The sequence below is a fragment of the Melospiza georgiana genome, chromosome 9 (assembly GCF_028018845.1).
Source record: "Melospiza georgiana isolate bMelGeo1 chromosome 9, bMelGeo1.pri, whole genome shotgun sequence".
NCBI lineage: Eukaryota > Metazoa > Chordata > Aves > Passeriformes > Passerellidae > Melospiza > Melospiza georgiana.
Genome location: NC_080438.1, coordinates 20,048,181 through 20,066,189, shown reverse-complemented (window position 1 = coordinate 20,066,189; position 18,009 = coordinate 20,048,181). Strand labels below are relative to the sequence as shown.

Here is an 18,009-nt window from a genome sequence, read left to right as displayed (position 1 = left end):
AATTGGTTAATGTAAATGGTGGTGGCTTCTTGCATGGTTTTCAAAACCCTGGGAGGAGAAAGTTTTCTTCTTTTTTTTAATAAAAAAAACAATCACCAAACATATGGATAGATACAGAACTCAAGTTATCAGGTAAACAAAGTCATCTACTCATTATTCTGATAGCTACTTTGCTAGAAAAAAAGATGCATACCCCAAAGGAACAAAGCAGGAGACATGCAAAAAAATATCTACAACCACTGAGACAGAAGCCAGCCAAAAACCACTTCAGGACTGTACCTGTGGTGCTGGAGGATGCTGTGGCATTCCCTGGGGACTTGTCTGAGCGTAGTACGCTGCCTGCTGCCGGTAGTACTCGGCCCACGCCGCGCTGTAATCTGGCTGCCCGCCTGGAGGAGCCCCAGCAGGGGCAGGCACAGCTTGACCTGCAAGGAATTGCAATTGCACAGCTTGGTTGTTGCAATAGAAATGAGAGAATCTCAACAAACATCACCTAGCAATATTCCTCCAAGGCTCTGAATAAACTTGTGGCTGCCTCTTTCAGCCTAAACACTAATTCTATTACTTTAATGTAATGACTCCCATGTAAATCAAAATTAAGGACAGTTTTTCAGCCTCTTGATTCATAATCATGAATCATGTTTAAAGCCTGCTGACCTAAACAACAGTAGTATTTAAATACACACCAAGAGGCAAAACTTTTTGCAATCCACCTTGAGTAATTTTACCTTATTTTACAGACTGCATTCATTAGCTCAGCAGATGCCAATTCATTTACCTCCCCAATGCTGGCATACTTCATTCAATTTCAAAGTTATTGCAGGTTACATTTTTCAAAAAGTGCAATAATTTTTGTAAACATTTACTCCACTACAGAATACAGTCCTGAAATGTGCTTCCACACTTAGTGGAAGTTCTAATCTCTAGAAACAAGAGCATGTACAGATACACTCTCAAAGAGAGCTCAGAATTACCTTTCCTTTCAATAATCAACTGACAGACTACAATCCCAGTGCCAGACTGATACACAGGGACTCTACAGCATACTAAAAAAACAAGCAAAACAAACAAGCAAAACAATAAAAGAGAATTACAGCCAACCTTTCAGTTGTGCTGTTCTTCTACAGGAGATCTGTCACAGACATCTTTACTTCATTTTTCCTCCAACTTCAGAAACACCAAATACACCCCTCTTAGTACTACTAATCTTTACGATTTGTGAGAGGTGTTTTTGCAATTACCACTACAAAATGTGCAAGACTCCAAGCAAAGCAACACACTCTATATATCTGTCCACACACACTTGCAGGCACCCAAACAAAAGGGTTTTATATGTAGAGCTTCAAGTTTGCTGAACTTCCAAATCAGAACTTTTATTACTGTCCTATGAAACTCATTAATTTATATTCTTAACGGATTCTTTCAAATCAAAGTTCTAGTCAGAATTAAGATATTAGCAAAAAACCACTACCTCTGCAAGTTTTTTCTAAGATACTAGGAAAAAAACCCCGAACCCAATAAAAACAAATCACCACATCACATTACCCCACAGGAAATAAACCCAAGCAAAATGCAAACCTGCACCCTGTACAATTCCATGTGCACCCAAACTGTCAATTCTGTTATGGACAGAAAGGGGCAGCTCCCAAGCTCCCACATGGCAAGGGCTTAAAGTTTCCTGTTCTACCTGAAACCAACTCACTTTTTATTTGAATACAAGTCCACTGAGCAACTTTCTAGGGAACATGAATATCAGAAATTCTAAGGAAGTGTTTTCTAGAGTATCAGACTGAAGGTTGTCTTTGTTTAGTTGTTTTTCTTTAAATACTTAAACAAAGAAAATTCACATGAAGAATCCTAGCTACTCACACTACGCGTACACATGTGTAATCTTTTAATCCTCTCAAAAACAAAGGGTGAGCAGAGAATGTATGTGGCAAAGCATGATCCTGAAAAACATCAAAATACAACCTCCTATTTTCCAACTCTCCTTACAACTTAGTTTTTTCCACCTACACTGTAGGTAAGCTCTGAAAGTCTATCCATCTTTTATTTTGGTTTATACAGTAATGGAATTTCTAAAAGAACTTACATTTCTTAAAAATCTTTAGAGCTGTTTTCATTTTACAACTTTTAATGTACTACAGCTTACAATTTACACTTCTGATCAATTATTTTAACAAAAACTACCTTTAACAGGGTACACTCTTTCCAATTTCACCATTACTGTGAGATAATATCTGTACTTATAAATTACTGTCACCACAAGAGGAAACATGAGAAACACAGAACACATCCCCTTTAAGGAGGGCTGAGAAAGGAAACACCAGAGATTTTATAGTTCAACATTATCAAGGGTGATTCTAGTAAAAGTAAACTGCTTTGTTTTTTCTTTCCACTACAATGCTAAGCAATCTTTTAAAAACTCCTATTTTATTATTGAATCCTTTAACTGTATGTCAAGCCCACAATATATGGGAATGACTTTAAATAATAAAGTTAAAAATTCTGATAGTGGCATATGGATCATTTACTAACGATTCTGACTTCATGTTAAAGGGAACTGTTACCCATGAGAGACTTTTTGGAGTATTTGCTACTCAAAGCAGCAGCCCCTGAAACAAGGGTCTGAAAAGGGAGATGGACTTTGCCACTGTATTTCTGACTCAGGCGAATATTCAAGTCACTGTTCAGTGAAAAATACAGTGAGGTGTTCCCCATGACTAGCAAAGTCATATCACACCAGTAGGAAGCCACTTTGAAAGTCCTATTATTGTTTGGATGGGCATATTCTGGAGTTTTTTACCATTTTCAGGTCACTCATACTTAACTAAGTACAAGAAAATCCAAAACCCCAACTGCAATATCACTGGCAACTTGTTCAGCTTCCCACAAGGATTATCAAACCAGTTTTTTTCAGCAGCAAAACCAGAACTGACAGGGCTCAGCAAGTCTGAATTTCAGTTCAGCTCTCCCTAACAATGTTTGGTGAAATCATTCACCTGTGTTCTGAAAAACCTGAGTCTTCAAAGAGCAAGTGACTTGTAATTGCCATCCTCTGGCACAAGTTCATGGGGACAGAAGTAACAGCACTACAGGAAGCACAAATGGTACTGGAAAGCCTGGAGAGCACCAGAACTTGCTGGTGGGCAGCCTTCTTGTCCATCAGGTCTTCTACTGACTTTCTACTGTTCATGAGGTGGGGAAAACTGCACCATTTAGCATTATGTCAACTCCAGCTGAACTCCTCTTTTGCAAGTGGCTTTGAAGATAAATGGTATCTACCACAACAAGACTCTGCAGCAAAAAGTTCTCATGATTTTAAGGTAAGTTATGTAGGTGCAGCCATCAAGAGCTCTCCTTCAGGCAAACAACTCAATCTGAACTAGAAAAAGGAATTAAGATGAGAACTGCCCTTGTGTTTTTCCTCTTATTTGACTGTCTTGGCATTTTTCACATTTTACATTTTAAGACCAACTATTTTTTATCTCCCAATGTGTTTTTTCCAACTCCTCTTTGGAATTGCTCCCATTAACTCTATTGCTATTTTTTAATCTGTGCAAGTGCAAGACTAGTGCAATCCAGACTCTGCTTTCCAAGACAGCAAATTAGAAAGATAGCAGAGAGCCTACCAACAAATTACATTATTTAAAAAAAAGTGAAAGCCTCCCACAAGTCTGCATTTCAGAATGTGAGCCAAACTAAGAGAGACAATAAATTGAAAAGAAATAGCTGAATGAACGAGAAAGAAGAAAAATGGGAAGGCATATTATCTTAGAAATCACATGTTTGGGAGGTGTAATTTTCTTAGTCTGATACACAGCTGTTGAACTAAATACTCATTATGTATTTTCTGTAGAATTGATCACTTATACTGTGCCAAAATAAAAAATAAAGATAGTTATGTCTTGGCAAAGCGTTATCAATACAGCAGAAGGCTGGTAAGAGGAATTATGCATGTTATTGATCTTAAATCTGAATGCTTTTAATATTCCATGATACAACAGTGCAATAGGAAGATGGCAGAACAGGCACCAAACCCTCCCCTGCAAACAAAGATTCATCCCAATGGTGCTGTATGTGCAGTCAGAGACACTAGGGAAGCTCTGGCATTCCTTTGTGTCCTGCAGTATCCAGGGCAGGACACCACAGACAGAACACAACCATGATTTTAAAGGTAATGACACCTTCTGCCACATACTCTCTCCTTATACACAAAATAATGAAATAATAAACCAGCACATTAATTTCAGTTTTATAAAGAAAGCTACCCACAACATATAATCTGCAGTTTAAAAACAGTTCTCAAGTGCTGCAAAGCAAATATTATTTTAAAAAAGGCACAGTATAAATGATAGCTAATGATGATGCTTTAGTATAGTAACTGGAAACACAGAAAGCAAAGCACAAGGAAAAAAAATCATATGTAATCTGAAGAGAATTGGAAAACAATTACCAAACATAAAAAAGATAGCTTCATAAAGTAGATAAAAGTGAACTTCAAAACAGAGGAAATGTACTTTATAATATTCAGAATGAAACATTTAAAAGTTGCTGTTTCCCAATGATCGAAGATATCTCATTAAGTCTGAAGCATTTTTGTAAAGCTGATTACTAGTCTGAGTACCATGAAGTACCTAAAAACAACACAAAATTTCAAGTCTGTTTCTCAGCAGTATTTGGTTCAGAAGACATGACTGTGCATTTCAATTTTTTTGGGGGTAGAAGCCCTCATCTCATCCAGCAAAACAGACAAGTCTCCTAAAACATTCCACTGTGAATGTGGAACAGAAAAAACAACAGAAAACCCCCTGCACACTTACCCATTTTTTTGTAGTACTCCTCCCAGGCCTTGGTATAGTCAACCTGCCCTGCTGGTGCTGGATTTGGCTGATCTCCTGAATTACATTAAAAATAGTTAAACTAAAATTACTGGGGTTTGTTTCACACATAATCCAAATAATAATCCACTGAAATACGAGACATGACTCAAATCTGACACTATAAACCTTTGTGGTACAAGCTACTACAATTACAAACTACTAGTAAAAGAAGACATGTTTTCAAGATTCAGGAAGTGCATACCACTGGCAATTCAAAATACCAAAATTCAAGTGGTAAGCCTCAGCCAGGCACAAAAATTAAAATAATACAACTACATACCACAACTGTAATTGTCCTAAACCCACTGGAAGTGATGCAACCATTTAAGGAAATGACAATCAACAGCTTAGCTCATTACATTTTTATTTATGACTGCTCTGTGTAGTCATTAAGTCAGCCCACATTGCAGCAAAATTCTCCCTGGAGTATATTCCAAGATAAATACATTACCCTTGTTACTACTGAAACTGTGAAAAGCAATATTGAAAGCTACAAGCAATAGTTTTCCAAGAAAACCAGCTGCTTAAAATAAATTTACCTGACACAGGAGGACAACAATAAAAAATAATGGGGTATTTACACCTCCAGCAATGAGAAATGTGTCCCTTTCACTCAATATCTACCTTGTCCATTGGTTTGGGTTGTAGCTGGTCCACCAGGAGGGGCTGCAGGTGGTGGCTGTGCTTGCTGCTGGTAATAGTGAGCATAATAAGCTGCCCACGCTGCTGAATTGGGATCTGTTCCTGGCTTACCTATGAAAACAGAACACAAGCATTTATAATAGCACTACTATGAACAGAATGCTGCCCTCAATTAATCCTGTCCTAGCATTCTTATTATCCTCCAAGGAAAAATCCATCTAAACAAAATATCCATGTACATCCTTCTAGTATTTTTTCTTTCTAGCATAAACTTTTGATCAGGTTTAAGACCAATGTACTAAACAAACTGTACTTTCATAGAGCTGGAGAGATAAAATAACTTTAGAACCTTTACTACTACAATGCCACTTATTAATCTTACATGTGGTAAATAGAAACAGAGTTTTAAAGTTTAAATAAACAGTCATGTCAATAAATGGCAGCAGCAATGAATCACTCTAGCACCAAAGGATTTCAGTGGTTTTACTTTTGTTAGAACCTCACGCTAATGACACTGGCACCGGTGGAGGAGGCATGCCAAATACATATTTCTGAAACAGAAGAATACAAGACTTACTAGGTGTTTGCAATGCTTGTCACTTAAACTTTAAGGTAACAGTAAAATAGAGAAACACACAGCATTTTAAGAACCTGAATCCACATACATGGCTATTAAGCATCACTGTTTACTTACAACTTTTTAGTATAAAAAAATAATAGAAACAGTTGCATCTATCTCCATGACTCATTATTCATCTACATCTAGGTAGGCCAATGATGCTGCTTCCTAGGGTTTTATGGCTCTGTTTCTCACACTTAGCCTTTAGGAATGGCTTATTCTTGCTGATCACAGATTAAGTACAAGATTGGCAATTGACAATACCTGAAAATCTACTATTAGACAAAATAATACATTTTACACATCAGCATATAATTGCAAACAGTATTTGCAGTCTTAAAGAATAAAAGTATCTGCAAAGAAACTCAGCCAAGTGAGGAGAGAATTCACAAAAGGACATGGACAGAACTGATACTTTAGAGTAACTATACATGGGAATGGAAATACAATCCTCCCTAAATGTGAAACAGGTAAGGCAGTGAGCAATGGAAGATGAAGAATTCCCCTGAAAAATGCATTCAACAAGAACCCAGAGCAACAAATTAGTGCTAAACGAAATCCTGTGACAAAAGTCAGATGTAATCACTCCAAATGCACACAGAAAAAATGTTAACACACTACTTTCTGTTTAAATTGCACTACTTCCATCAACAATAGTGGATTTAAATTAACACTTCCTATATTCTAAGGTTACCTGCAAATATCAAATAAGCCATTGCTCAATTCCTCCCCCTCCTCCTTAGCTACTTCTCTAGAGTAGAAGAACACAGAGCTGGGGTCATTAATTTCCAAAGAAATTTGACTGTAGTAACTAGCTCCACTTTCACATGACAAGGGCAAGCACAGTTCTGGAGAAAGCACCTCTGAAAACAAAGTACTGAAATAACCCATTTGTTACACTGGAATGAGTAACTAAGTGAAAACTGTAGAAAAATCATTCAAATAAATGCTAGTCAAAAGAAACACCAACTTCAACTGCACATATGAGAACTTCATTAGATTTTGAAGAGAAGTGTTCATAAAAAATACAGTTACAGAATCATCAAGATGACATCAAGGGAATATTTGCCATTGTTTCTTACCCAGCCTTTATGTAGATAAGTGAAGAGCAAAAAAGGTGGTATGAAACAGGCTGTAACTTTTCAGCAGTGGTTTTGCATGAAATACTTTGCTATGCTGATACTGAGTCACTTTGAGCCATTCTACTTCTAAATGAAGTCAGCAGCATTTTAAACACTGAACTGAGCACATGCAGAGCTACCTTGTGCAGAAGTCTGGGAACTAAAACCAGCAAGGGCTCTTTGCAAAGAGATAACGTGATACAGACATGGAGTCCCTTCTCCACTAACAGAATCCATGGCAGGAACAGTGGCTACCATAAAATATCTGTCATTGATAACATAAACAGAATTGAGATCTTTTGGCTCAAATTGTGAGGAATTACAATTCCACCTCAAACCAATGAGGTACAACAAACTCAAGCATCTAGCCTTACCATGCCTTCTGTGGCTGATGTTCCATTTCCCCATATCCTCTAGTCCAACCAAAGGATGTAAACTTTAAGAAAAGCAGGATGCTACAACTTTGGAAGTTGTATTTAAGTAAGAACTCCCAATCTCGACAAAGATAAACAGAAATAGAAGAAACAAATTCTACAAAGATAGGTTTCAGAAATACAAAACTATGATAAGCAAAAGCTCAAAATACACAACCCTAACTAGTTTTACTCTATTAACAGCAATTCACCAAGGTTTTAGCCCTCAAAAGGGAGTCAACAAAATACACTGGAGCAGACTCTTAATATTGTAATAGAACAAAACCTAGAAATATCATAGCATTAACTGCAAAAAGACAAATCAGTAAAGACCGTTTAAAATAAAATACAAAAGTCATTTACTATTAAAGACAGCCTTACTACAGAACTTTATGCAAAAACATTGATTTTAAGAAAACTGAATTGCACAAAATCAGTGAACCAAGACTTGCAAAAAGTATCATAAATAGTGATGCAGTATCAGTAACATTTGTAAAAAAACATACTCCAACTGTAACAATTAAATTTCAACCTTTCACAAGGCACATATGGAAAGTGCAAAACATAAGTAAAGTGACAATCAGTGAAAAAAAGCCAGAAAAAACAGGAGCTTTTCAGCTTTAGGAGTGTAACACAAGTAACTGTAAAATGCATATACTTGTAAGGACAGAATGGATGTACCTGAAATATCCCAACACTACAGCACAGCTGTGCATTTCTTACCTGGGTCTGGTGGGTTTGGTGGCTGCCAGTGTGGATAAGCATTTCCCCATCCCTGTGGAGCATATGGAGCTGGAGGACCACTAGAAAAGATGACACACACAGTGAGAGGCAGCCCCAGGGTCACCCCACACAGAGCAAAGGCAGCTGAGGCAATACTCACTGAGGGGCAGGACCAGGAGGGCCTGGGTTGTAAGGAGCTGGGTTGTAGGGTCCCATGGGAGCACCAGGACCTGGTGGCCCAGGAGGTCCATGTGGGCCAGGAACAACACCATGGGGACCATGGGGAACCGGGGGACCCAATGGATTCACTGGACCCTGTAACAAGGGTGGGACACAGATGAAAATACACCTTGAGAGCCTCTATTTCTCAGCATTTTAAAAGCATTTGTCTTAAACACTCAAAGAACATCTAAAAGGTTTGATTGGTTTTAAAGACAGTTCCCTGCACAAAACTGGCTATTTAAAGTTTGATTAGGCTTAGAGGTAGTTAGAGGCAGCTGTAGCAGTAATAGCAACTAAAAAACTGCATTTATTTCAGCTCCTTCTTGAGAAACTAAAGGATTTTACAAAAAACCCACAGATTTTTCCACAAGTTACACTAAACTCCCCACACTCTAACAAGACTATCAGTTTTAAAATAAATCAATACATCTAAACTTGACTAACTAAACCTGCTTGTAAGATTAGCCACAAAAAGCCTCTTGTAAATTTAATTACATGCACACACACAGCAAACAAAAACACTGTGAAACTGAAAGCGTAACTTTGATTAGAACTTTACCCAAACATAACTGGACTGAAAAACCAAACATGTCACTAACATCTTTGAACTTAAGAATTTTTTCATATACACAGGATTGGCATTTTCAAGAGCACACTGTATGATGCTGAAGAGATAAATGGTTTCCATTTCAATATTTTGTTATATTACTTTAAATCCAGATGACCATTATTATCCATTTATTATCTGATTAATTTAATCTGGGAAGTGAAAGGAAAGAAATCTCCACAAAGGAGACTTGCTTTCTGCTCTGTTTAGCTGTAACAATAAACAAAAAAGCAGTCAGTTCTCCACTCACTCCAATCTTTTCCTCTATAAGTTGTCGTGCATAATCTATTTGCTGGGGTGTCCCACGGATAGTAAACATCTTCATGTTTGGATCTGCATTAGGTGGAGGATTTCTCTGAAGTTCTATTCTAGCACCAGACTGTTGGCTTATACTTTTAATAGTTTCACCACCTGCAATGCAATACAGAGTTTTTATGAGGTGCATCAAAGCAAAAAATACTGATTCATATCAGAGAAAAAGTCAACTGCATGGAAGCCAAAAAGACATGAAAAGGCACCTATTCTTATGAGCTGTTCAAGAACATTCCAACAACTCAAATAAAATCTCTTCAGTGTAGCAGAGAGATTTAATGGCAATAAATAAGTAAAATAAATTTTAAATGGTTATAAAAAAATTACTCAGAAATGTCAGCAAAGAATTCCTACAATCTTGTATATATTTTTATTTATGTAAACATCTAATATTAAACATTAATAACAACTGACACACATGGTTATCAGTAAATATAAGCATACAACCCAACCTCCCTATAAAAGGGGCAAGGAAGCCCAAATGACAAAAAAGCCCCACAGAGGTACTGGCCACAAGGTAACTGGCTCCTTCTCTTACAGGATCCAGAAAAGTTATGTGTACCATTAATATATACAAAGTCTCCAAAACAGGGGAAATTGGGCAATCAAAATTTTTTTAAAAAGTCATAGAATTACAAAATATTCTGAGTTGAAAGGGCCCCACAAGGATTATGGAGTCCAACTCTTTAAGAGAAAGGCCCATATGGGGACTGAACACATAAATTCAGCATTATTAGCATCAGACTCATCTTACATCTCTGTAGCATGGCACTTGTCCAAACGGAGAAGCTGAGTGGTTTTTAAAGTAACATACAAGGTACATATATAAGATATATTACCTTTTCCAATGATTAATCCAGTTTTGCCAGTAGGGACAATAAAATTGAACTCCTGTAATCCACCAGGAGGCCCCATGTTCCAGTTGCCTTGGCCTCTACCCCGTCCTCGACCACCAGGTCCTGGCCCACCAGGGTTACCAGCCTAAAAAACAGCAGCAACAAATGAGCATGTTCTATAAAATTACTGCAAACAAATGCAAACAAGTTACATTACATTATTGTTAAGAAATAACAGATTCACTACTCAAGTTTGGTAGTTGAAGCAGTACCTTTTATGGAAGGCATAAATTAAATTCTAAAAAATGTTCTGTACAATTCTGCATATGAAAGATGAAGGAGGAAAGGATATAGAAGCAAGCAGAAATTTCACACATACAAAGATGTCATTTTTGTCTGCCTTCTGTAAATGCAGCAGTGGGGCCCATCTAACAACAAGCTTTTAAACACTGATTACAACCAAAAGTAAGAGCATATTAGCAATTAACACAAAACAAGGACCAGCTCTAAAATCAGACACATCAAGAAATGCCATGACTTTGAATCAGTATGGTCACTTGCAAAACTAACTGTAAACATTCATGTTCCAGACCAAACTTTGAAGTAGATTCAAATGGCACAACTAAATTATTTTTTCTAGTTACACACACTTTTTGAAAATTTTGGGTCTTTCCAAAAGGTGGGCAGGAGATTTTAAACACTGAACAACGTTACCCAACCTGAACACTGCGAAGGAGATCTGTAATAATTTCTGCAGCATGCTGACATCTGTCAGGAGGCCCTGTGATCTGGGCTATTCTATCTGGAGTTGTTCCATCATCTGGAATAAAAACAAACTATTCCAGTATATGCAATTCAGTAAATTCACAGTAAAGTCACAAAAACTTATGAACATGTTACAAACCTGGCTTGAACTGGATCCTAACACCAGCATCATTCTGGATCTTCTTAATCATCTCTCCATTTCTTCCAATTACAATACCTACAGCAAATCGTGGTATTGGAACCTAAAAAAAACCCCAAACCCAAACAAGATGTTGATGGCATAGATATTACTAAAGAAATCCACATAATGAAAGGGTTAGAGTTGTTAAGTAGGGCAAGACCAATGCCACTTCAGGCTTTTTTAAGGATGGATTTTTTATTATCAAGTCACAAGCCTAGCACATAGTGGACTAAACCATTAAAAAGAAAGTGATCCTATGCTTTAGAAGTTCTCATAGTGGTGGCAATTGCAGAGGATTTTATGCCTCTCAGAATAAAAAAAGGAAAAATTTATAGAGTATCTAAAAGGCAGATTCCAGCAGATGAAGCTTTAAGCCTCTCCCTGATGAAGTTACTAGCTTGTGACTTGCATTAACAGCTGGCCTTAAATAAGATCTGTAAAGGCCAAAGTCAATTTTCAATAATGTTGTAACATGATATACTTGACCATAAAATTTACTTGCTTATTTGATAAAAAACTCCAGCTACTTGAAATTATTCATAGCTGCTGGCAATGTAAAGTGAACGCTGCCCATCATTTTAGTGTTGTAAATTCAGCAATGATCAAGTAATACTTACATGCCACAACCAACTTTTGAAATCTGGTTAAAAGCTGTCAGTGGTATTACCCAATTTAACATTTCAAAGTGAACATCTCAAAATACAATGAACAAGTTTTTCAACCATGCTTACGTCTATCCCTTCATTTCCTCCTATTCTTGACCCATACTCGTTGCGCACCTCTCTAAAGCCACCTTGGTCGCGAATTAACTCCAGCACCATTTCCTTGGCTTGCTACAAGAACAACAGAAGTTTGTTCAGGTACTGCAACATCCAAACAGATTTTAAAATGCATTTAATTGTGAGGCACTTCTTACCTGAACTTTATAAGGGTCTCCAGTTATCCTAAGGGGCTTGTCTGCACCAGTGTTCTGTGGGCCATCCTGAATCATGACCATTTTGACACCTGCCCGCTCCTATTTGACAAAAGGGAGGTCAGTACTCACTCAAACCCACATTCAGAACCATCATATTTACAAGATGATACATACATACCTGTAATTGTTTAATTGTCTCTCCACCTTTCCCAATAACTAATCCTGCTTTACTTGCTGGAATCATAATTTCTTGGACTGCATTTCCAGGTCCATCACCATGATGAAATCCAGGTGCAGGTCTTCCCTTTTCAACTATCTGATCAAGCAATCTTTTTGCTGACCTGTGAAAGAAAATACACATTCATAAATGTGCATCCCTGCAAGTATCTCTTGCCCCTATCTATTCTGCTTGGCAATTTTTAAAATTTGAATAGTGTCTGCAAAAGAATTATGGCTATTATCACTAAGAAATATGAAGCAATCTCAATCAATCTGCAAAAGTAACTTAAACTAACTGCAAAATAATAAAACCACTGCAATATTGGAATTTAAAAGATGGTCCTTTACCAATTGTATTTAATGAAGTTACCTCCTCAAGGTCCTTGAACACAGTTACACTCATCAAAGCTTAATTCAGAACAAAAGCTGCTGCTTGATTCAGCATGCAAAGTAAGGACATTTGTACTTGTAACCACTACAACAATGGACAAAAGCAAGTATATATTCACCACATGTGTCAGGTCAGCTGCCATGAGAGTAAAATCATGATTACAGTCCTGATATCAGTTAAAAATACTTACTGAACAGACTCTGGTGTCCCAGTTAGCATACATGATCTTTCAGGCAGGCCTCCACTATCTGCAAACATAAAATAAAGCCAACTTATCAGCAGTGTTAAATCAGAAAGGGATTATGAAATTAACCATAATACACAAACTACTGGATTTTCATACTCAATGAAGTAGAATAATCATTGTATCCCATTTTGCATTTCTTTAGCCCATCACAGTCATGATTAGCACAAAAAAGTTCACTTGTATCTTAAATGAAGGTTCAGGCAATGAGAAGCAATGAGCAATCTTCTGGACCTCCTACCAAGCACCTCCCCATTCCCCCAGACAGGCAATTAAACCCCCCACATAACAAACAGTTACCGGGTGCAATCTGTATTTTGCAGCCAGACTCCTGCTGAATGCGTGAGATCTGCTCTCCACCTCTGCCAATGACTTGGGGAAAGAAAACACAAAGGTGATTTGTACCAACAGCCTCTGCCAACATCCCCCACCATGCCACAGGAGCACAGCCATGCTACTTACTGAATCCAACCATCCCATCTGGAACTTTGTACTCCTCTGTCATCACAGACCTACAGCCAATGGCAAACAAAGTCATGACCATGCAGAGAACAAACCAGCATCACACTTACATTTATCCTCCCATTAAACTAAAGCAAGCTACTGCCCCACCATCAGCCTAGCTTACTTGCCTCCCAGTAACTTTAAAAGTCATTATGCAAGCACAGTTCTACATAAGCTGACAATACACAGAAAAAACCACAAAAAGTTCAAGTGTTGTACAAATCAGTCAGAAGTTTCCTTCACTCTCTTAATTAACAGACGTGCAGTACAGAAAATGTTACTTTTTGGCAGCATTTTAAGTTTCATCTGTATACCATCAAAGGATGTTGCAAATTTTGGTATCTCAGAAGTGTCCAAAGCAAAGGAATAACATCTGGATGTAGATGTTTAGGTAAGAAATGAGTGGAGAAAACAATGAAGTTGTAGTCTGAATTATTTTGTTTGGTTTTAGGTCATTCAGCTTTGTTTTTTGTTTACAAGATGGCATCATCTTTCTCTTCAGATCTGCTTCCAACTTCTAGCTATGCTACCTAGGCTGAAGTAGAGAAATCAGCCAATATATTTTTCTTTTATTAAGCTCAATACACTCTAGGCCGTGGAAAAAGAAAGGGAGGGCAATGTAGGTACATTTTAACTGTCTGACTTGGGACTTGCTAAAGCTGAACTTCAACAGATCATAAAAACACAGAATACACGCTTCATGTGTTGATACTATTTTTTTCAAAAAAATTGCTTGAAACTGCTTTGTTTCAATAAAAATTCTCCGTAAGATGTAGTGTAAAACCCTTACCTTTGCTGCTGATGCATCGGTGGTAGCTGATTTCCAAAAGCTATAAACAAACATTGTTAAAATTAAATTCAAACAAGTGGTACAGCTTACAACTAAGCATTTCCTTTGATAATAAAACTCAATTGTATCAAACTTTAGCCCAAGTTTACTTTTAGGAAGTGTTATCAAAAGGTTTAAAAGCTATAAAGACTCTCTATTGTTGCTACCCCCACTGTCAGTTTTACCAAGCAGACTCAACAATGCAAGATAAACCCCCAGCCACACTCTGGATCTCCCTTATTCAAGGGTCACCTACCAGAACACTTTCAAACTGTTGTTCTGACAATGTTACACTTGTTTAGGTTTTTTTGGCAACAAAATAAAAATTACTTACAGTCATTCTGGGGAGCAACTTTCTTAGCATCTGGTTGATCTGCAAAATTAAGATTTTTTAAATTTTTTTTGCCAAGAAATTCAGGAACTCTTTAAGCCTTTTAGTGTGAATAGTAAATTTCCAGTGCATTTTAACCCCCTTTTTTTTTCCTCTCTTTCTTTTTCCTCCTCCAATTTCAGGGAGTTGATCATCTGAATAAAAGAATAAAAGAATCTGACGAGCACTCAGCACTTGGTTAGTATAGCTGAAAAGGTGTTAGGTTTTTCCATGTATCTCTCAGTTTAACAAAAGGCAGCTTTCAGAACGCACTGTGTGTAGATAGCTCACAGATACCCAGTCACTGAAACTCAACTAAGACAAGGAACAAAGTCCAGCTTTGTTGGCTGCTCAAGCTAATGATGCTTCTATAGTAAAAAAAGAAAAAAAAAATCAAATCCATACAAAAATCAACAATAACTTAAGAAATAATTCAGACAATGACCACAAATCTAGACCAAATATCTGAAAATACAACAGTATCACATGGCAATGCAATCTCAATCTGAACGCTGATATGAAATCCCTATCCAAATATCAAGCATTTCATAGTATAAAACTTCAAAAAAAAAAAAAAAAGCAGATCACAGTAACTAGATCACTACTGTCCATATTCTTTCTGTACAGTAGAGAAATAAAAGGCATCATGAACCTGTATCTGTAAAAATAACACTTCAGATGCTTCCTTCCCACCCCAAAATAAAGGCTACATGAACCACCATAATTTATGTGCAGCAAAAACTCAGCCACATATTCCAAGAAATATTTGTGTCAATCCAGAAAGATCCACTAGTTTATGTCATGTTTACATACTAAACACAGGTAATAAATAAAAATTCCTGCCTTTAAAAGGAGAGGGCATTCCCTCCCAGTGTGTTGTACTGCTCGGACTTGTCCAAGAGCCATCTACACATAAAATAAAAAGAATACATTACATATATCATCTGAAGCATCATTAGCTCATTTTTGTATATTAAAAACCTCACCTTTAATAGAAAAAAAACCTTTACTGTAGGACACAAGAAATCCTGATATAAAGCCTTAGTTACATTCTGTAGACTGAGTTTCAATCCTCTTAAAAGAAAAAAAAAAAGGCATTTCTCTTTTGTGAGACCTATGAGAACATTTCAGCAAGTTCAAAGATTTCTTCCTGTAATTTAGATAGGATTTGGTGTGTACATTAACCATATCAAACCCTGCTAAGTTCAAAGTGGATGCTCTGTAAGAGACAGAAGAGGACACACACACATTTCAGGAGAAAACTTTACTGCAGTGCAAGGCAAATCGAAAAAGCTGCAACAAGTCAGAGGATTTAAGTATGATCTTATCAGGGTTCACACGTGCTGTAGGCTGAACTATTACACTATACAAAAGTGTCTTCAAGGCAGAAAATTCACTTCCCTGTGTTTTTTAAAGTCCTATGCTTTTACAATGAAATGCATTAATACTTTTATTTAAAACAGTGCAGTAATGCAGCTAATGAAACAATCCAGCACTTCCTGCCCTAATTGCAATTTATGAGTTGTAACCAATCCCACAAAACCACAAAAGACTTCAATGACACCTGCATAGGCATTTTGCAACCTGAGTATTTCTGTCCCTTTCCCCAGCATGCACTGTTCTACTTGCAGCACTTAAACCACATTTAAAATACTGTAAAATAGCCTTACATTCACTTCAGGTTACAGCACAACGATTTAAAAAACTTCCCCACTAAACCGAAAATGAAAAAATATGTCATGATCTAGGAGGGGAACAAAATGTTTTAATGCTCTGCTATGGAAAAAAAAACCCCGAATCCACAAACAATCTTTCTTGCACAGTGGCCATGCGCCACGAAAAGAAATGCAGCAGGAATGAGTGCGTACCTCCATCCTCGAGAGGTCTTTTCTGCCCTCCATAACCGTAGTCGTTTGAATTCATTGCTGTGCCAGCATCTCCTCCAATTTTCGCTGCAATCTAAACAAAAGGCAGATGTGAGCCAAGGAAAAAAAGTAATTAATTCGGCCCATGTTCATTCCACGTCTTCTAAAAGATTTCAGGGATTTAAACAACCGCGCAATAAAAAGACCCCAAATCATTAAACAAAAGGCCAAAACCAGTTTTATTCATAGAGGTTTTCTTTTGCGATTTAAGGACTTGTGCTCATACTTCAGCAGCAAAGCCGCCTCAATTTTCCTCACCTACAAAAAAAATCCCAACCGAAAACTTGGCCTTGAAACACCAAAACCTTTTTCCTACACGGGAATTTTCTTTCTCTACGCCTTCTTCGCTAAACACCGCGGTATCTCACGGCAAGGCCTCACCGGCCAAACAATTTCAAAACCCGACCACACCGCGTCCTCTAATACTGCCAAAACCGCGACCGCTTATTAACAGGCAAGGCGAACATTTCGCCCGAGAAACGACGAAAACATGGCCCGTGGTGCAGAAGCCGCAAATAAAGCTGCGGGATAAAAAGCTTCCGCAAGGGCCGCCCTGGCCCCGCAGGCCGCCCAACCGGTCCGAGCAGGTTGCGGGCGCCGCGGGCAACACAGCGCGGCCCGCGCCGCCCTCCGTCCCTCCGCCGCGCCGGGCCCGGCCCGATAACGCGCCGCTACTCGCCCGCCGAGATTTGGCCTCCCCGCCGCCGGGGACGGGGCCCGCGGGGCCGCTCCGCTCACCGCCGAATCCCCTCGGGCCGCTCCCGGCGCCGTTCGCGGGCAATGGCGGAGCGGGGCCACAAATACCTCGCGGCCCAGGGCGGGCGGGTGGCGCAAAGGGGGCGTGGGGACGGGACAAAGCTCCCCCCAATTCACACTCACTCACACTCGCATACACAGACACACACACGCACACTGGCGGAGGGGTCCCGCTCCCCGCAGCCCAGTGCGCAGCGCCCTCACTGTTCACTGTTCCCGCGGCTTCGAGACCGCGGCCTCCAGGCCCCAGGACCCCATTGATTCGATGGAGCCACACACACCTGCCTAGCCCTCTGCAGCGCGTCTTTAAAGGCATCGTTCACTCCTCCAGCCCCGCCGCCACCTCCCCCGGGCGCGCCCGCGGCAGGAGGGGGCACCGTGGAATAGTCCGCCATGGCCTCCCCGGCGCCGCTCCGGCCGCTGCCGCTGTCTGCCAAGAAAGAGAGAAAATGGCGGCGGGCGCGCGCCTTTCACATTCCTGCGCGGCATCGTGCTCGGGGGGAGCGCGCCGAAACCTCGCGAGATCTAGGG

The 18,009-nt window shown here is 38.9% G+C and overlaps 1 protein-coding gene across 8 annotated transcripts in view; it reads right to left on the bottom strand.

Annotated features, from left to right (window-relative positions):
• Positions 1–17,964, bottom strand: part of FUBP1 (far upstream element binding protein 1) — a 38,882-nt gene extending 20,918 nt beyond the window's left edge. For 3 of the 8 annotated variants that reach the window (XR_009114787.1, XM_058029889.1, XM_058029891.1), the window contains exons 1-19: positions 17,760–17,963; positions 16,666–16,756; positions 14,762–14,800; positions 14,389–14,428; positions 13,557–13,606; positions 13,395–13,466; positions 13,041–13,098; positions 12,419–12,581; positions 12,241–12,339; positions 12,056–12,157; positions 11,283–11,385; positions 11,098–11,198; positions 10,382–10,523; positions 9,481–9,641; positions 8,562–8,716; positions 8,402–8,481; positions 5,508–5,636; positions 4,824–4,898; positions 280–425 (exon numbers count right to left, since the gene is read on the bottom strand). Coding sequence is in view for 3 of the 8 variants with exons in the window: in XM_058029889.1 (XP_057885872.1) it covers positions 280–425; positions 4,824–4,898; positions 5,508–5,636; positions 8,402–8,481; positions 8,562–8,716; positions 9,481–9,641; positions 10,382–10,523; positions 11,098–11,198; positions 11,283–11,385; positions 12,056–12,157; positions 12,241–12,339; positions 12,419–12,581; positions 13,041–13,098; positions 13,395–13,466; positions 13,557–13,606; positions 14,389–14,428; positions 14,762–14,800; positions 16,666–16,756; positions 17,760–17,873 (1,920 nt within the window). In the remaining 5 variants the exon portion in view is untranslated. Of the gene's footprint in view, positions 1–279; positions 426–4,823; positions 4,899–5,507; positions 5,637–8,401; positions 8,482–8,561; positions 8,717–9,480; positions 9,642–10,381; positions 10,524–11,097; positions 11,199–11,282; positions 11,386–12,055; positions 12,158–12,240; positions 12,340–12,418; positions 12,582–13,040; positions 13,099–13,394; positions 13,467–13,556; positions 13,607–14,388; positions 14,429–14,761; positions 14,801–15,640; positions 15,704–16,665; positions 16,757–17,759 lie in introns of all 8 variants that reach the window. The other 5 variants (XR_009114789.1, XR_009114788.1, XR_009114790.1 and 2 more) reach the window with 3 other exon arrangements.
• Between the last annotated feature and the right edge of the window lie 45 nt (positions 17,965–18,009).